The sequence below is a fragment of the Crotalus tigris genome, unplaced genomic scaffold (genome assembly GCF_016545835.1).
Source record: "Crotalus tigris isolate CLP2741 ecotype Arizona unplaced genomic scaffold, ASM1654583v1 scf7180000024424.1579004, whole genome shotgun sequence".
Lineage (NCBI taxonomy): Eukaryota > Metazoa > Chordata > Lepidosauria > Squamata > Viperidae > Crotalus > Crotalus tigris.
Genome location: NW_024100591.1, coordinates 1,245,359 through 1,265,854, shown reverse-complemented (window position 1 = coordinate 1,265,854; position 20,496 = coordinate 1,245,359). Strand labels below are relative to the sequence as shown.

Genomic DNA, 20,496 nt, shown 5'->3' with positions numbered 1-20,496 from the left:
CTTTGGGATAACGAAGAGGATAGAATAAAATCCTCTTCCTTCCTCTTCCTTTGGTACCTTCTCTATGGCTTGAATTGACAGGAGGTGAGCTATGGCCGAAGTTATCAGCCTTGTCTTGTGTACTCTTCTGGAGATGGGACATCTGATGAACCGGTTTGGAGGGGGAGAACAGAAGTCTAAGGTCAGGCCATGCCTGATCGTTTCCAGGACCCAGGCGTCGGTAGTGGTCTGTTCCCAGACCTCGGTGAAATTTCCTAACCGACCCCCGATGGGTGTATCCTGTTTGGCGTCACTTGGTACGCTTAAAGGATCTGCCTCCCGCTCCTCTATATGGGCGTCTGGACTGGAACTGGCCCCTGGCTCCCGGGCTTTGGCGATCCTGGGTTCGATCCTGTCTCGGGTAGAAGGATCGTGAGCCTCTGGGCCAGTCCCAGGATTGCCCTGATCGAAAGGGCTGCCTCCATTCCCAGGGGCTTCCTGGGCGGGAGCCCTGCCTCCGGAAGTCCTGACTGCCTCTCCTGTCTAACTTCTTTGATGGATGTACTAGGATTTTTTTCTTGTCTCTGCCTTCGCTGACATGTGGATCCAGAATGGAACCAAATAGGGCCTCTCCACTGTATTTGGACGTCGAGAGACGCCATTTGGACCTCAGGTCTGTCTTCCAGTTTTTGAGCCACAGTAGCCTACGCGAGGCCACTGTGGCCGCAATGGATCTTGCCGCATACTTTGTTGCGTACAGTGAAGCGTCAGACATGAACTGAGAGGCCGCGAGGAGTTTGGCCAATGTCTGGTGTACTCTGACCTGGTCTGGAGGCACCGTGCCCTGCAGTTCCCTCAGCCACATGATGCAGGCCCTCGCGAAGAATGATGATGAGGTGGCTGCTCTGGCCGCCCAGGCTGCAGCCATGTGGGAACGCCGGAAGGAGTGTTCAAATTTCTTCTCCTCAGGTTTCAAGACCTCCGCCATGTCTCCTGGAATCGCGGAGGTAGAGAATAATGAGATCAAGGGGTTATCTACAGTGGGAACCTCTAACATGTTAGAGAAGGAGGGAGATAGGTTGAAAAGCTTCCTCTCCGCGCTGTTAGGTGCCGGTGGGCTTGCAAGTGAGGACCATTGTTCCTCCAGCGTGGTCATGAAGACCTCCGCACATGGAATGTACTTGTCCTGTGGGACCTTTTTGGCAAATAGAGGGTTGGCCTCCTTGCTTGTCGATGGCCTCTCATCCTGTACTGATGTTAGGCTGACTGTGGAAACTGCCTTTATCAGGAGTGATTTTAGGAGCGCTGGGTTAAAGAGGCCAGAGCTCGTCTCCTGCTCAGGTGCGGTTTCCTCGTCCTCCGATAGGGGCATGTCTGACATGTCAAGATCTACTGAGTCACCCTCTCCTAGTTGAGAGGAAGATTCAGAGATGTTGGTAGGGGGTGGCCTAGCTCGTCCCTTACGGGGTGTGTGAAAGGCCACTTGCCCTTTGGAAGCCATGAATTGGGAGAATGCATCCTGCATGAATGCCTGAAATTGTGCCGACCATATGTTCTCCTGCGCTTTGTCGCTGGGGTGAGGCGCTGGAGTGTGGTCGGGTGAGGGAGAAGAAGCTGGTGAGGAGGGATTGGAGGAATCTAACTGTTCAGTTTCCCCAGGAGGAGACCAAGTCTTGAGCACTTCCTCGGCAGTAGGTTCTGTGCTGGGTGCCGCCACTGGGACAGGGGAAACCAAATTTGTCCCATTGGCATTGGTTCTCTGTGCCCTGCTAATTTGTCTTTCTAAAGCCAAATGTCTCCTCAAAGCCTCTCGCTCAGCCGTTTTAGACTGTCCCTTCTGAGTAAGGTGCTTTGTTTTAGCTTTCTTCTCCCCCCCCACCTCTGATTCAGAGGATCTGCGTTTTCGCTGCTGCTGTGGGGGGGACAATTGAGGGACCTGTGTGACTGAATACGAGACATTGTCTGCCATTGTGCCAGACACCCCGAGTAGGAAATGCCTGGGATGGGGGAATGAGGTACGCAGATCAGAGGCAGATGCTTGGGACTGTGCCCTCCTCTGCCTATACAAACAATGGCCGGACAGACAGGATTCTTTGGACCGAAGATCCTGCCAGGCAGTGACTAAAGGCCACTATAGGAACAGTTAGGGAAGAATATTCCTCCTCACCTCCTCACCTAGTCCAGACAAGGTGCAGTTTATATCTCTCTCTCTCTCCCCCAGTCTTTGGCTGTGGCAACAGACCACGATAGGAAAAAACGATTCTTTTTGCTTTCCCTCTTCCTTCCTCTGTCTCAATTTCCCTGGGCAACCTCAGATCCTTGCAAGGGAAAAAAAACCCTTTGTTTGCCGGAAAATGGAGTCCGGGTGATGGCCCCGCCCCCAAGGGGAAACGGCGGGAAGATCAATTTCCAAAATGGCGAATGGGGAAGAAGCCACGCCTCCCAATGGAAGCCCGGGAATCCACGAGGTTCAAAAACAATGGCGGATCCTGATTTTTGCAATCAGGAAGACTCCTCTAGTCATGAGGGGGCTGCGCCTTTCCTCTGGATAGAGGGAAATTCAGCGCCGGCTTTGCTCTTGCCGCGTTGTCTATCGCGCCGCTCAGCTGATCGCAGCCGAGCGGCGACCTGGTTTGCCGCTTCCCGCGCGGCTCAGCTGTTCCGCGCCGAGGGGTGCTCAGCTCCCTCGGCCAGGCTGCTCAGCTGTTGGGAGGGCCCGGAGGGCTGCGCGCAACCCGGTGAGATCCCCCGCGCCCAACAGCTGCTCGGCGGGCCGGAAGAAAGGGTGGGCGATCCGGCCCGTTCCGAGCCTCCCCAGCTAGCCCCACTCACGAGTCCGCCGATCCTGGCTGCCTCTCTCAGTTCTAATCGCTGCCAGGAAGTTTCTCTTGCAAAGGGAAGAAGAGGGGATTCCTTTTTTTTTTTTTTTTTTTCTTTGAGTTTAAATTCGTTTGGTTCTGAGAGCTGCCTCTCGCACTTGTACCAGGCTTCGAGACTGAGTCAAAACTGGGGTCACGCCCAAAGGAAGGGGTGTGGCCGAAGTTTTTACCCAGTCTGCCAGGCAGGAAGGCCGTCATAGAACCCATCCATTTGGACTCTACAGTCATCCTGCTGGAGAAGCAGCCACTCCCCCCCCCCCAGCAACGAGAGGAATACAACTCTGCTCCCAAGAAAAAGGAAAGGGGAAAAAATGGCTAAACCTCCTGAAGAAGGACTAACCCAACTACAATTCTCCTATTCTCCAGGAAGAACCCACCAATGCTTTAACAATATCTAGTCTGACCTGCTATTCCAATGAAGAGAGTCAAGTTATCACATCCTCATTGGCGAAAGATTAAGATGAAACTGGGAAGTCCCGGTCAATGAGGGACGTGACAACTTGACAACTTAGTCTGATTGGGCAGGAGGACTGAAATAACCCATTGGTGGATTCTTCAGTCATCATGCTAGAGAAACATGTGGTTCTGCAGATTTGCATAAATACAATATTCACCAGCACCAGACAGTATGAACAATAAGTGATGCTGGGAATTACAAATCAGTTAATATCTGGGAAATTGCAGATTCTCCTGAAAAGGCTCTAAGGACCCCCATCACCCACAGTTGTGTCACTCAGGTAATACTTAGCCTGATATTTATACCATACAATGCAAAATCTCTGTTCTATTAAAATTATGAATCCTTGATGTCAGACATTGTCTGATTAGTAACAGAATAAATTCTTCCCTATTTGACTTTTTCAAAATGATTCCTATTATCCTATAACCTTTCCCTGTGGAAAAATATTTATCAAAGTTATTGTATGCTACAGGAAATGCTATTACAGTCTCTCCTCCTGTAACAGCAATAGGACTTAATTGATTGCCCTAACTCGAACCCTATTAAGATTATTGTTTGTAGCAACCAATAAAGTTAGAAGAGAAGGAAGGAAAACATACAGCATAATTACTTAAAAAAGAAGCATTGGAGGTAAAACACAAGATTAACTTTTGAAGAACAGCCCAATGTCTTTTAAAATATAACATTTTAATCTTACATACATACTCTTTTTATGCAAATGGTCTCTTGGCAAAAAATAAATGGCAGTTACTATTTTGATCCTCTACTTAATTCATTAGATTTATAGCCAGATTTCTTCTAGGCGTCACCATGAAGAGTTCTTCTTCCTCCAACTGTTCTTACCACAACAATACTGATTAAAGTCAGTCAATTAGCCTCCATGACTTTGTAAGAAGTTGAACCTGGATCCCCAATCCTGAACAGGGAAACACACACACACACACACACACACACACACACACACACAATATTTTATCTGTTCAGCTTGGATCACCATCCCAAGCACCCAGCAAAGAAAACCAATAACTTGTCAAATTCAATTACATGGTTCCTTTTTTTATTTTCATTGGAAAGTGCCTATGCCTACAAGTTGGTGTGAGTGTTCATAAAAACAAAGGGGACGGGGAGGAAATGCCACAAATGAAAGCTTATCATGGATCAGTAAGAAATGTGCTGGGCCTCCAGGGATTTGCAATGTGAACTCATTGTTCCAAAACTGACTGAAGAACCTATGCAAATACACAAGATCTCCCCATTCACACTCCTGTCTCTGCAAATCAAGCTTACCTTATAATTGCTGGAATTTACCCACGAGGTAGCAAGACCATCAACCATTTTATCCAGCATGGTCTGATCATGTTCAAGGTCAGCAGATTTTTGTCTATCTGAGAAATAATCTATCAGTTCTTGGCCAACCTGAAGTCGTTTCCCAACATCTTTCTGCAGGACCTGCATCAAGCAGGACTCCATTGTGGGTTCCATAATGTTCTAGAAAGAGGGCAGAGGCAGAAGAGAAACTAGAGAGCGGTAGGTTTGAAAAGTCCTCCTGCAGATATTATCCTTGAGGTCGCCTCTTTGTTTGAAGAAGGTTACCAAGGTCCTGGATTTCAAAGATGTGATTCTGGGAATGACAACAATGCACCATGTGTGTCTAAAGAGCAGCTGGCAGGTTATTAAAAGTTCAATTCAAATAACTAGTAATAGATAAATAAAGCAGAAAGCAGACCAGCCAGGCTGTAGGACCAGGTTTGTGATGGTTTCCAAATCAGCAGTCCATCCTGAAAGAAATTTTAAAGAGGCAAAAGTTAGTGGTGAATATTGAGCAGAAATCTACATTGCACAAAATCCCAAATTTCCTTTTAGAAAGAATGAATTTCCCTTGCAGTTCTCTTTCAATTCAGTCATGACAACTAATTAAGGTTCTAAAAACGGGGACTAAAAACTTGTATCTTTTTGTATCTTATGTAGTACTGAAGTCTGTCTTAAAATTAAAGCATGAAGCTTTAGTGCAGTGGTTCTCAACCTGTGGGTCGGGACCCCATTTGGGGTCAAATGACCATTTCACGGGGGTCACCAAACCATGCTGTCCGCCATTTTTTTTCCCTTTTCCCTAGCTGTCCTACTTCCTCTTATTGGTGGCCACACCCACTTGGGGGTCACCACAACATGGGGAACTGTATTATGGGGTCACGGCATTAGAAAGGTTGAGAATCACTGCTTTAGTGTAATAAGATGTCAAGTGTTCAGAAAATGCATGCTCGCGCTTGCGCAAGCGCGCGCACACACACAGACACAATCACCCCATTTTATTCAGTTACAAAAATATGAATCTAATATGGACTACCAGGAACCATATTTAAATAGAGAAGATACTTTGCTACAGGATCTATGTATCCAAATCTGGTACTACATCAAGGGAAAAAAAGAGGAGAAAATGCACAACCAAGATACTGAACAGCAAGGTTTAGGATAGTCTTAAGAGAAATCAATATTGGATGATGGTTTCTAAATACTAAAACAAGCATCATATTTAGAACATGGCTTAACTGATATTGTGGGAGATGCTCCATAATCAGGAATGTCAGAATGCTATCCTGAAACTTTCTCTTGCTGCAGGGCAAGCAATACACTGGCATGAGCGTTACATCATCCGCAACACTCCCAGATAACATCTACAGGTCTCCGTATATATCTCTGCCCTCTTTGGGGTTTTCGGAATTGTGCCTGTCTTTCCCACTGAACATTATCAGAGCTTTGCATGGATCCTTCCTAGAGATGTGCAGCTATTTGGATGCAAAGAAGGGAAGCTTCTTCTCTAGTTACGCATTTATTCTATTTGTCAGTAGCTTCTTAAAGGAGTCATGGCTTTCTCAAGGCTTGCCACACTTCCATCTGAAAGCATGTGAATTAAGGAGGTGTTAAAGGAGGAAGCAAACAGCCTTACCACATAGCATTGTCAAATTATCTCCCTGCTCGGCTTAATATAAAGTTCTTATCGCAAAATACGGCACTTGGTTTCTGCCAGACATAATACCCAAGTAGATCCAAAAGATACCCATTTGATCTACCTGTGCAAAGAACATTCCTCCAGAAGCCTGAAAGGCTATCCAGCCTACCTGAATAAACTGCAAATATCATGTTTCATGATATCCACTGGCAAAGTTTTCTAATCTCAAGACACCTGGCATCCTCAGAATTTCTTTCTGAAGGCAACCAGGCTCCTAAGTTGGCACACTCCTATTTCTAATGCAACTGAAGCCATGAACTCACATACTATGGGTTAACATAATTCAAATAGAAAAAGTTGGATTAAACTGTCAGTATGCAGACTCCCCTTATTATGGCTATTAATTTAATGACTTCTCTGAGGTAACGCCAAATAAATGCAGAGGCACTTAGCTCTATTGCCCAGGTTATTATAAGAAGCGCAACCATAGGTGCAATCCGCATGCTAATTTGAAAACAATTTACATTGCAATGATTGGTATGTACATTTGCAGAAACCTGAGTTGACAAAATATGCATTCTTAATCTCTTAACCTGTTTCACCAGCTAAGGAAAGACAAAAATACAACAGTGCAAGAGGTACAATAGATTGCTTAAAATAGTTGCAATTAGCAAAATAATTGCTTATAAAAACTAAACCTTCGTTTCTACCACTACCACACAACATGGTACAATAGTGGAAAATGGTGTGTTCAAGCAGGAATGGGGATCCCTGATCCACAGAGAAACTGTGGAAGAAATATTTCCTTAAAGCCATCTGACGCAGCCTTACCCTTTCAGGCATCCAGTATTACTAGACTCCTACATCAAACAGGTTTGGATATGCTTTTTTGGCTGCTTGTTAAGAGTAATTTTGGAATGAGTAAGTAAATAAATAATAACTCCCTCACTTTATCATGTTAAATAGTGACTTTAAGAATGAATTTGATTACAAACCTGAATTTTCATCAAGATAAGTGGCACCACTGCTAACATGTAAACTATCAGGGATGGGCGATACACATCTAGGCCCAGGTTTATGGCTCAACAAATATTTCTAGATTACCAATACTAATAAGCAGCATTCATGCTTTACTGGGCACTGAAACAATTCAGAATTTTGCATCTACTTGTCCAGATAAATAGATTGTATCTATTTCATTAAGAGCCGAGGTGGCGCAACAGTTAGGGTGCAGTACTGCAGGCCACTTTAGCTGACTGTGCTCAACAGGTCAGCGGTTCAAATCTCACCGGCTCAAGGTTGACTCAGCCTTCCATCCTTCCGGGGTAGGTAAAATGAGGACCCAGATTGTTGGGGGCAATGTGTGTGTGTGTGTGTGTGTGTGTGTGTGATCCTTCCGGGGTAGGTAAAATGAGGACCCAGATTGTTGGGGGCAGTGTGTGTGTGTGTGTGTGTATATACACATACATACATACATACATTTATACATACATACACACACACACACACACACACACACACATTGCTTACTGGTGTACACCGCTTAGAGAGTGCTCGCACTTAAAGTGGTATATAAGTCTCATAAATAAATAAATAAATAAGTTATTTGAGTTCACATAAATAAGTCTTGTTCAGACGAAGCAGGACTTATGTTGGCTAAAGGTTGGACAGCTAACTATACTGTTTGCAATCTCATCACCATCACCACCATCACCATGAATGCCTTTCATTCAGCAGTGCAAAGCTGTATAGCTAGCACTTCCTCTTCTCATTACAACACCATGATAGATGATGTTCCATGATTGAGACTGGCCCTGAGTACAGGCCTTTCCAGCACCCACACAGCACTACCTGAAATACATATATAGACAATTAATGCAAGTTTTACTTTGTCCTTTGCACTACTTGCAAGCAGAATTTCTCACAGACACAAAGAAAGTACACACTGCAGGTTCTCATCATGACAACAGGGCCAGCTCTTCTGTATCACTTTACCAGCAGCTGCAGCCTCCCTCTTCCCTGCCCCCTTATAACAAAATGAATTTTCCCCCATGTGTGTACTTTACTTTATTAAGTCTGACAGATACACAATCTCCTTCTGTCCTCCGGCCATGCTCCATAGTCCTTCAACCTTGCACCATTACTTGGAAAACTGCTGCCTGCCTGCAGAGAACATTCTCTTACCCTTAAAGCACTCAAGTCCAGCAAGTCCCTTTTCATTTGATAAAAAGAGGGTAATCTAATAATAATAATAATATGGCATGTCTCTGGTTCTGCAAAAAAAGAAAAGTAGGGCAACACTTGAAGGAAAATGGGTCAGGTTCAGCATTAAAGTGTGTGAATGGAGTGTGTGTGTGTGTGTGTGTGTGTGTGTGTGTAAACCTTGATAAGTAAACAAGCAGAAGAAGACCTAAAGGTATCATGGCGGCCAAAACATTAGAAGTGTAGTCTAAATGACCTGTATCAAATCAGAGGAGACTTCTGCAGATCAGTCTCTTCTTTCCCTTATCAGACAATATGGGAGGAGAGCCTCCTTCATCTGCAGGGCAAAGAGTCAAAGACTTAAAGCTGAAATGAGTTGCAGCTCCCTTATCAGACCTCCTGGGTTTTTTTCAGGTCATCATTCCTACCAGCCTCTTCTTTTATGAAAAGCAGCTAGAGCAGTGGTTCTCAACCTGTAGGTCGCGACCCCATTTGGGGTCGAATGACCATTTCATGGGGGTTGCCAAACATCGCAGTCCACCATTTTTTCCCCTTTTCCTTAGCTGTGCTACTCCCTTTTATTCTATTAAAATAAATAATAATAAATAATAAATAAATAATAGGAAAGACTCTCTATTCAAGAGAGTCTATTCTATTGGCTTTCAAAAGCCACTAGGAATTGTCCAGGCTGTCTCTGCCCTGCTGAGCCCGCCAAAAGCCGCAGTCTGCAAACGGTGCTGCAAGTTGTCTGCAGCGAAGATGAGCTGTTTGGAAGCTTCCACCCCCCCTCCCTGCTGAGCAACTACTAAAAATGTAAGTAAAAGAGGGCCAGGGATGGGAGGTGGGAGGCCGGCGGGCACAAGGAGGGTTTCTGGCGCGCGTGGGGCCCGGCGGGTGCCTTATCTCCCTTGGGCCGGGCCAGCTGGTGGCCCAGCCGGTGGTTGCCCTGCGCCGTCGCTGACCCTTGCCAACTATGCCTCGGCCGGCACAGGGGGTGGCACCACGCATGCACGGTGCTCCCAGGCAGGGAAAGTCCTCGACTTACGACCGATTGGGTAGTCTCGACTTACGACCGGTTGGGTAGTCCTCGACTTACGAATGGTTGGGTAGTCCTCGACTTACGACTGGTTGGGGTTGCGGCATTAAAAAGGTTGAGAACCACTGAGCTAGAGCCTATAAAAAGTAAACCAATTCCTCTCTAGCAGAATAAGCTGCCTGTTAACTGTGCTGTATTCTGTAACTGCCTGCTTTTCCCTCATTCTAACAAAAACATTTATTTTAAAGGAATAAATATCATGACAAATGTTCATCCAACAGTTAAGATTCCAGCTGAAGTCTCAGACGTTGGACAAAAAAGTTCATAGCAGTGAAAAAAATAAAAGAAAAAAGACCCCCCGTTTTTAATTAATGAGTTGTAGGGCACTGTAAATGTAATCAAAAATATCAAAGGGCCTTGTCTCTTGCCTACTTTTGTTTTATTTGGTCTTATCCTAGGATAATTTCATTTGGCTCCCCCCTGCACATTTTTGCTCACTTCCCTCTCCTATGTTTTTTTTTTTTTTCAAAATAAGAATGAAGTCAAACAATGGTTCTTTCTCTCTTTTATTTCTTCAGCAACATTTGACAATTCCACTGATTTCTTATCTGTTTACCTTCTCCCTTGTTTAGTAAATTCAGATTTTTTTTCTTCCAAGATTTCTTTTCATCCTAGTTGTAAATCAGATTGTAAACCCTGTAGCAAACTTAAGACTTTTGTTTTGTAAAGTACTTACATAGAATCTATCCTATGGGTGGGGTTCTACTCACAGGATGAGTTCCTGGAAAACAGGAGGGAATGTATTAAGGACTCTCCTGAACAATATGACAAGGGTTCCTGAAGGCTGCGAAAGGAACAGGAAATTAGAAAATAAGCATAGTTTTAAGATTGCAGGAAGAAGAAGCATTATTAACCTGCACTATAGTGATAATACTACATTTAAAACTAACAATGCAAAGGATCTGGAAGATCTAAAAGCCAAGGAAGACAGTGAAAATGGGATTAAAAATATAAAGAAGACCAAATAAATGACAAGTAGAACGAGCAGCCATGGAATTTGACAATGAAAATACTAGAAACCATGGTGGCACAATGGTTAGAAAGCAGTATTGCAGGCTAATTCAGCTCACTGCCAGGCTGTCAAGGTTGACTCAGCCTTCTATCCTTACGAGGTTGGTAAAATGAGGACCCAGATTGTTGGGGTCAATATGCTTACTCTGTGAAGCGGTATATAAGTCTATGTGCTATTGCTACTGCTATTGTTATTGCTACTGAAGTGGTGGATAGCTTCTGCTTTTTAGGATGAAACATCAACAGTAAACAGTAAAAGGAACATGCTAAAAAGTAGCTCCTGGTAGAGCAGCCATTAAAATGGAAAAGTTGTTCAATGCTGTGATGTGTTTATACCTACAAAGGTAAGAATCAGGCAAACCATGAAATTCTCTGTGACATTATGAAAGCAAAAGTTCAACTTTAAGGAAGAAGGATAGGCAGAGTATTGATGCAGTTGGAGTATGGTGCCGGGGAGAACTCCACAGAATCCAATGGACAATCAAGAAAACAAACCAATGAGTCACTGACCAAATCAACCCTAACTCAACAAATTATTCTACTTCGTACTCAAAGGCTTCCTTCCAGAAGCCACATTCCCTTCTTTAATCTCCCTTCCTCAAACAAAGAATATTCCATTACAAAATATTATGCTCATATTCTTTCCTAAACAATACAATACCCACTCCACTCACATACCAAAAGAGTTTGCTTCATTCAGATCCAAAAAGAACTATGCTGTGGTATTTGCATGTCAGCTAGATACAAGAGTAGCTCAATTAAAATCTTGTTTTAGGTTCTCTAAGGAAGCTGGTTAAATTATCATACATTTCCCAGATAGAGATGCACATCAAAAAGAGAGAGAATGCTTCTTGAGAAACAGTAATCCTTTAACTTAAAGTGAAGATTCCTGTAGTAGTTTAAAAATTATTTATTGTGACATATTTTATGTGGACTGGTTGCAATAAACAACAAATTGCACACATATAAGAGACCATAACATGAGAAAATAAGCAGCAGCAACTGCTTCTGATCCTTCGCTGTTTAAATATATATACTATTTCTTTTCCTATTTCCTCTAATACACCAATTCACCTAACTGCAGGGAGTCCTCAACTTACAACTGTTCACATAGCAACAGTTAAAATCTCCCAAAAGCTACTAATGGCCCAGTTTCAGAGTTCCAGTCTGGCCCCTCCAGGTCACATGACACTATTTTAGGTCTCATCAACCAGCCCACATTTACTGCCTTTTGCAAATGTGACCCTGCAGTCATATGACCACAATTTACAAGTTTTGTCAGAAACCAGTGTTTCTCTCTAATTTCTGGCAAAAAACACCCAACAGTGAACAATGGGATCACTTAATGACCACTTTGTTTGCTTAACCACCACTGCGGGCAGAGGGGGGGAGAGAATCATAAAATCCGGTCCAGTCACCTGCTGACCCACTTTATGACCATCAAAACTTAACAACCTTAATTGTCAGGCTCAATTGCAGTTGTAACTCGAGTATTACCTGTAAATATTTCGTGATCTAATGAAGTCAAATAGCTAAAGCATATACAGCAATAAACCTGCTGATCTTTCACAAAGCCACACCTGCTTTTGTTGGAGCAGAATGACAGGCAGATCTTCTGGAAGTAGAGTCGTTCAAGCTTTGCACATTTAAATAGACAATGAAAATTTGTGCCTCAAGAATTTTAAAAAAAAGGAAATACACAAGCAGAGCTCCCAGCTTTACCCGTGGCTCAATAATATAAAATAAAAAAGGGGCATAAATGAACCACGCTGCATGTTTTATTCTATAAACCTGTTAATGATTGAAATGTGAGGTTTCTGAATTTTCCACTGATTTCTGGTAGTCCCACCTCATCCTTGCTGCCCGGCTGTCCTCAGAAACTACTGTTAAGAATACAGATATTCAATCCAGATTTAATTCATAAACCGCAGGCACATACTGTATATCTAGTGGCGACAGTATCAATAGCTAGTTAAATGAGAAAGACTGTCTCATTTTAATGCAACAGTTCTCAGCTGGTGGTAAAATATACCACAGTGGGGCTCAGAAGCAATCTTGAAAGGACACACAGGGTTAGAAGCTGAACCTTTTAAGGGTTCTTTTAAAAATACACAAATAATTAATGTACATATTTAAACACCATTCTTGGGGAAATAGGCCTTTTTGTTTCTGGCATTATGGAATCTAGTTTCTTCAATAAAGTGACTGTGGTGGAACTTAAGTTTCAAAAAGTCCCTGATCACCTAGAGCAAAGGTCTTCAAACTTGGCCCTTTTATGACTTGTGGACTTCAACTCCCAGAATTTCTCAGCCAGGCACGCTAGCTAAGGAATTCTGGGAGTTAAAGTCCGCAAGTCATAAAAGGGCCAAGTTTGAAGACCCCTGACATAGAGAGCCCTTGCTCCAATCAAACACTCCTCTACATTGGCAATTTGACCTGCCAAATAATAATTATTTTCAGAGAAAGTAATGGCTTTTAAAAATGTACAATCTTAAAAGCAACCCCCCCCCCTTCCTCATAATTCTTCTGAAGACCTTATGCTAGGTCATATGAAGCCTTCTTCGCTACTGAAAATGCATTTTCATTTTAAATATATAAAATATTATACTTTTTTCTATTGGGAGACATTCTGCCATAATTATATTGGTAAATTAAAAACAAATAAAAGGAATTAAAACCTCACATTCTAGAAATGTCCCGGTGCTACTTTCATAGCTTTAGTTTACTTAACAGATCAGGAATCTGAAGGGAAACCTCTCCATAAATTTCATTTTTCATAAAGCCTTCTTGCTGAAGCAGATTTGTGGCTTTGCAAATGCATCATTCCGAATGACTCTTGCATTCCATTTTACAAAGCTACTTTGTTGCTATTTTCCCTGGGTATTTTTCCATTCATCTTTCTGATCTCGCTACCTCATCTTTAGCCAAATTCATACTTCATGATAATGGACGCATATGCATGAAGTTATACATAATAATTTCTAGCTAATTAGAGAATTATACCATGTAGACCTACAGCTTGTTCATATAGTCACAATTAAGCAACAAATTTCATTATTCTCTCTCTTCCTCTCCTCCCCCCCCATGTATGTGTGTGTGTGTGTGTGCATACACACAGTTTTTCATTGAGAAAAAACCCCCTCAAGATGGCTTATTAAACAAACACAGAGAAGTAATAAAAATACAGAATGAACCAATATAAAAACATACAGGTAGTCCTCGACCCATTACCACAATTGAGCCCAAAATTTATGTTGCTAAGTGAGACATTTGTTAAGTGAGTCTTGCTCCATTTTACAACCTTTCTTGCCAGAGTTGTTAAGTGAATCACTGCAGTTGCTAAGTTAGTAGCATGGTTGTTAAATTAATCTGGCTTCCCCACTGACTTTCCTGTCAGAAGGTCACAAAAGGGGATTGCATGAACCCAAGAGATTGCCACCGTCATAAATATGAGTCAGTTGGTAAGCGTCTGAATTTTGAGCACGTGACCCTGGGGATGCTGCAACGGTTGTAAGTGTGAAAAATGGTCATAAACCACTTTTTTCAATGCTGTTGTAACTTCAAACAGTCACTAAATGAACTGCTGTAAAATCAAGGACTGCCTATATAAGGTGAAGTATATATTGTATTTATCTGAATATATTTCTCAACACAGCTAATACTTTGGTGACTCCACCCAAAAAATACTGAACTTCAGTTTTTGATTTCCAGAACCGCTGTCTTATCTGTTTTATTTATTTATTATTTATTTATGAGACTTATATACCGCTTTAAGTGCAAGCACTCTCTAAGCGGTGTACACCAATAAGCAATGTGTATGTGTGTATATATATATATATATATTTACATTGCCCCCAACAATCTGGGTCCTCATTTTACCTACCCCGGAAGGATGGAAGGCTGAGTCAACCTTGAGCCGGTGAGATTTGAACCGCTGACCTGCTGAACACAGTCAGCTAAAGTGGCCTGCAGTACTGAACTCTAACTGCTGCGCCACCTCGGCTCACTCATGAAGTTTTGTTAATTGAACTTAAGCAACATTCAAGAACCCTGATTGCTTCCCTGGAGTTAGAGGGAAGCACGGTAGCAGCACTGCTGGGTGTCATCAATCCATAGATGGTATCCTACTCCAAAACTCCAGATGACTGGCTTCATATAGATACCGATTAAATGGAATGAAAAATAAGAATAAACTCTATGGAACCCTATAGGTCAACAATCCCCGCTGAACTGTCACCTTTATGTGAATATAATTTCTCAACACAACTGATACTTTGATACACATCACCTTCTTGACCCAACCCAAAGGGAAGCCAATGGAAGTACTGCAAACAGAGACCAAAAAGACCAATTCTGTGGATGTTCCAGAAGGAGATCAGACTGTCGTCTCCTCCATCCAGCCTTCAGTCAGTAGTTGCTTTGGGCATCTCATAATAATTCACAGAGCAGCATTATACGAATTAGCCCAGTGAAATTGAATGTCTGTGCTCTTTACTGCCATGCATTTAATAGGTAGGTAGGTAGGTAGGTAGGTAGGTAGGTAGGTAGGTAGGTAGGTAGGTAGATAGATAGATAGATAGATAGATAGATAGATAGATAGATAGATAGATAGATAGATAGATAGATAGACAGACAGATAGATAGATAGATAGATAATCAGGTTTGTGAAGCTTTTGGAAATATGTACTTCCATCTTTGATTAATGATGATTTAATATTACAATGAAGCTCAAATTGTGCTTAATCTTAATTAAGATTGGCTGAAAATTTCCATGGTTTGAAGTTGATTTGTCTGAAGTAAATGTGATTGTAGATTAAGCAAAGACTGTGAGATCTGGAAAATGATAAACTGAACAAAATTTGAAAAGGAACCATATTTTGAAGCTTCTCTCTCTCATGCTAGAAAAAGGAGGGAGTATGTGCAACTCATATGACCTTCCTCCTATTATGATAAACCACAATTTACCAGGTGTCTGAATACAATGCGCAATTCTATATTATGAATGGAATTTCAGTATATTTGTTTTAAATAAGCAAATCTTCACAATAAAGGAAATGACTGTTAACCCTGTAAGTGGAATTTTGCAGAATTAGAGATTTGGGGCCAAATAGATTTTATTTAAGAGCCAGTTTGGTGCAGTGGTGAAGATACTAGGATATAAAATAGAAGAGCCAGCTGAGTGACTTTGGTTAGGAACAAGGCAGAGTCAAGCTACTTCCAAAAAATTGCTGTCAAAAAAAATGCAGTGACGAATCCAAGCAATTGTCAGGAGTCAATACTGGTACATAGAAGCAAATATGTATATGATATGATACAATACAATATAATACAATACAATGCATTCCCATACAGGGAGGGAGGGAGGGAGGGAGGGAGGGAGGGAGGGAGGGAGGGAGGGAGGGAGGAGGGAGGGAGGGAGGGAGAGAGAGAGAGAGGCCTCCCTATATTAAAAGTACTAATAGTGATTTAATAAATTTGCAATCCATTTCTGAGACAAAATGATTTGTAATCTGAATGAGAGTATAATATAACATTACTAATTGGCAAATAAACAGATGTTCATGTTTTAAATAATCATGCAACCCTCCTCCCCATGAAATGTATGGATTAATATGAGTTTTCAATTTGACAAATTGTTTAATCTTGAACTATCCAAGAGCAGTACCAAATAATACAATTATTTAGTACAACAAGCCTGCAGGGGTAAATTCCTTTTATTACATTCGCTCATTCAGAAGACAGCCTTTCCAAGTTTGAACTCAACCCAATGCTTCTACACTTCCCTTATAGAAATCAAATGCAATACTGATGCCAACGGTAAGAACAATGAGCTCAACTAACAAGCAGCTACTCATCTTAAAATAAAAAGATAAATTAACCTGTCAGAAACACTTGCAAGATGGGGAGGCCCTCAGAGAATTTGGGTAACTAAGGGACATTGCTTTAAAAAAAAAAAAGTCTCTGAACACTGCTGGGTGCCAAAATTCCATAACTGAAAAAGAAAAACAGCTTGATACAACAATGTAACAGAAATTATTTTGGCTTCTGGGGATGTACTGATCCATAGGACTTATCTGAATATTTAAAATTCAGAACCCCAAACTATGTGCCCCAAGTACTACTGATTTAACAAAAATAATTTTGGAGCTAAGATCTAACTAGAACCATGTTTCTTCCTATCACATTAGGAGGCAAAGAAAATTTTATTTTCAATTTACATATTTACATACATACCGGTACATACATATATACGTACATATACATACCAGACCCACACACACACGTGTGTGTATATATATACATAATATTGAAAATTAAAAGAGAGGGGGTCAAAATTAATTCAAAAGCTCAAAAAAGTGTGTGTGTTTGCTCGCTCCATAGCATTTCAGATTCAATTTACAATATTTCACAAAGAGCTACCACTTCCAAAAGCTACCTATGTTTTATCTGTTATAAAAAATGAATCCCTATTATGGCTCATGCCATTTAAAAATACATATTCCCTGTGACACATTACTTTTAGACACTGACTACAAATTTCATCAACTTGATTAGGGCAGCCAACCCATCCTATGCGATCAAAATAGACTATCTGAGTCTTAAATTCGGAAAGAAGCTTCCTGTAACTCCTCAAGCTCTCGGTGACAGAAACAGATAATGCCTTTAGCTGAACTCTGAAAAAAGAGAGAGAAGTTGATCAGTCACAACTGTATAAAAAGTGCATTCCCTGCAGTTTTTGCAAGTTTGTTAAAGGTTTAAAGCAGTGTTTCTCAACCTTGACAATTTTAAGGCATGTGGACTTCAACTCCCAGAATTCCACAGCCAGCAAGGTGGAGAAACACTGGTTTAAAGGCCTTCTTCCCTTCTAAATAAAGAAGAATTAGGAAATGTTCCATATAATCCACCAACGTCTTCAGTGGATAATGGCTCTTTTGTAAGTTGTTCATTTACAAGGTTTAAAAAGATGACTTTAAAAGCTGTTCTCATATTACTCTTCCAAGCATATCCCAAACACCATAAAATCACCAAGCAACCAAGATCTTAAAATCACCAAGCAACCAACAAGATAGAGGTAGCAGATGAACCTGACTGAACACAGAATGAGAGAGGAAGACTCCTGAATGAAATCTTCAGCACTAAGAGGGAAGGACGAACCTCCACCTTTGAACAGGTGAATATTATGGCCCTACAAATAACTAAATGAAATGTGTGTTGTCTTTTGGGTTTCTCTGAAAGTGCAATCTTTTACAATTCCTATCCATAAGCCTGTTACTTACACAATTGCTCCATAGCTTTTTCTTATTTCGTTACTGGCATTCTTCTGATTTTGCTCCTGTTTTTATATTAGGTCCACCCTTTTTATAGTTGGAGAGAGATGTATACGGTATGAAGTTATTTAAAGTTACAACATTTTAGTGCAAGTGTTGCAACTTTAGGTGCATCAGCTGATATACAAGGGCATGTCGATTGTGCCTACTTTTAAATAGAAACAGTTTCTGAAAGACTTTGTAAATTTAGCAGAATTTAATTCACGAGTGGATCCATCAAGAGCAAAATTCAGCTGCAATTCACATTCATGCTGCAAACAAGGAGTTAATGCAGTGTACCTTTAACAGTTATTTTAAGCAAATGCAATGTTGAAATGCCTATCGAACCTGCCCTCCCTTTTAAACAAACTGGAGACAGAAATTGCAAAGCTTAAAAGCTTTTATCTTGCACTGCAATTAATCTTAATAAAAGAATTGCTTTTTTTTTACCCAACAGATTTCTACCACAGAGGACCTCAATTTTAGTAAGGAAGTCCTGTAATCTAATGTTTAAAGTCCAGCACTGCTTCAGGCAGAAAAAGGCCAATGTTATTTTATGGAGCCATACACTTATCAGATGGCCCTAGACAAATCTGGTTTTGCCTATTCTGTAGCCTGAGTATGTTTATTCAAAATCCATTGTTCTCAGGGAGACTTGTACCCTTATAGTCCCTCACCTGTAAAGGTGAGAAAAAAGTAGTTCCCTACCCCAAAATTAAATTTCATGAAGAAATACTTGCTCCCCCTTTTAGCAAATTCCTATATGAATGAGCAAGAACTTATAACTTATACAAACTCAGATACATATATTGATTTCTATCCACTACAATCGAGGAGTTTCTCTTTTTCCAAATTTAACACAGCCAAATTGGACAGCCTGTGTTATCACCCATCCCTGCTGTTTAGATTTGCTACAGGGCTGATTTGGTATTGCACATTCAACTTTCCACACAATTGTAAAAAATGTAATGGAGAGGTTATACTTTCTGGCTTTTGGCCCTAATATCTTTTTCTATTATGTTTAGTTATAATTATCTAAGTTATAAAGTATCTTGCAATTTTTATAACATAATGGGTCGGATTCAAAGATTTTTCTATCTCCATTTGCACTAATGGGCATCCTGGCATCAATTTCTCCCTTGTTCCCTTAATACTGCTCTTATCTTTCCCCCAATACAAGAGTAACACAGCCTGAAGTTAGCCAGTATAAATATAATTTTTTCACCCTTATTCCAATACAAAGACAGTCTCAAGAATACATAAAATCTATTGTGCTCTGCCAGGCAGGGACCCATAATGGGTGTGATCACAGGTTTATTGGGTATTTCAGGCTGATCCAGCTATACCAGTTCCCCTTTGATCTCTAGTCAGCCTCTTCTGCTATTATTCTGCTCTTCTCTCCTTAAAGAGCTGAACAAAGTTTGGCCTATGAAGTACTGTAACACAATCCGGAAACGTGCACTGCTCTTCAGAAGCACTAGATACAGTGGTGGCGAACCTATGGCAGGCGTGCCAGAGGCAGCACTCAGAGCCCTCTCTGTGGGCTCACGTGTCGTGCCCTGGAGATGGCGTGGGACTGGCCCCCGCTGTACTGGCCCCGCCCACCCAGTCTGCCATGACTACTGTGGCCATGCCCACTCAGCACCCAGTGATAAATAAGTGGATTTTGAGTTGCAATTTGGGCACTGGGTCTCTAAAAGGTTCGCCATCACTGCACTAGAAGATGTTCCCAACTTATCATTACTGGTCCTTCAATACTAAAGATAAAGGTTTCCCTTGTCCAGCTGTATCTGACTCTAAGGCAGACGTCCCCAATCTTTTGGGCACCAGAGACCAGTTCCATGGAGAGAGGCTTTTCCGCGGACCGGAGGATGCATGGTTTTGTGTGCTGGCTGCATCCTGCGCATGGGGCTTTGCTTGTTTGTGCGGACCAGTTGCTGGCATGCTGCGGCCTGGTACTGGTCCATGGACCGGGAGTGGTGCTTATCTCCGTTTCCTAGTTGAGGGAGCCAGTGTTGTCCGAAAACAATTCTGTGGTCAGGTGGCTAGCATCACTATATACCAAGGCACACGGAACAGTTACCTTTCCACCAAAGTGGTACCTAATTATCTACTCACAGCTGCATGCTTTCAAACTGTTAGGTGGGCAGGAGCTGGAGCAAGGAACAGGAGCTCACCCTATCACATGGCACTTGGGTCTTGAACCCAGGCTGTCAGCTTTTCAGCTGATAAGCTCAATGTCTTTAAACCATCGAGCCATCATGCTCCCTCCCTTCACAATTTGGAGGACAAATAGCTGGGGGGGGATCTGTATTTCTGTTGTCCCAAACAGAAATCCATCCTCCAATAAAGCCACTTTATATGCTGCTATTTGGAGACAGTCTGCTATTAGCAGACTGTCAGGCTTCCAGAACGAGACTAGAACGTTCACTGCACTGCTGTGTTTTAAGCAGGAGGAAAAGAGCTTCCTTTGCTTTCCTCTCATAACCTTGGCATCCAAATGGCTTCTCTCTACCAGCTGCTGTGTCCACGTACAGTACAGCATGACATGTGGATATCAACATATTACTACCTTGATCTGGCTGCTCTCCTGAGCAATCAACAAATTTAAATGG

At 41.9% G+C, this 20,496-nt stretch overlaps 1 protein-coding gene across 32 annotated transcripts in view; it reads right to left on the bottom strand.

Annotated features, from left to right (window-relative positions):
• Positions 1-20,496, bottom strand: part of CLASP1 (cytoplasmic linker associated protein 1) — a 215,205-nt gene that overhangs the window by 175,579 nt on the left and 19,130 nt on the right. For 27 of the 32 annotated variants that reach the window (XM_039330094.1, XM_039330098.1, XM_039330093.1 and 24 more), the window contains exon 2: positions 4,606-5,096. In XM_039330094.1, coding sequence (XP_039186028.1) covers positions 4,606-4,800 — 195 coding nt within the window. In that variant the 5' untranslated portion in view covers positions 4,801-5,096. Of the gene's footprint in view, positions 1-4,605; positions 5,097-20,496 lie in introns of those variants that run through there. The other 5 variants (XM_039330102.1, XM_039330111.1, XM_039330107.1 and 2 more) reach the window with 1 other exon arrangement.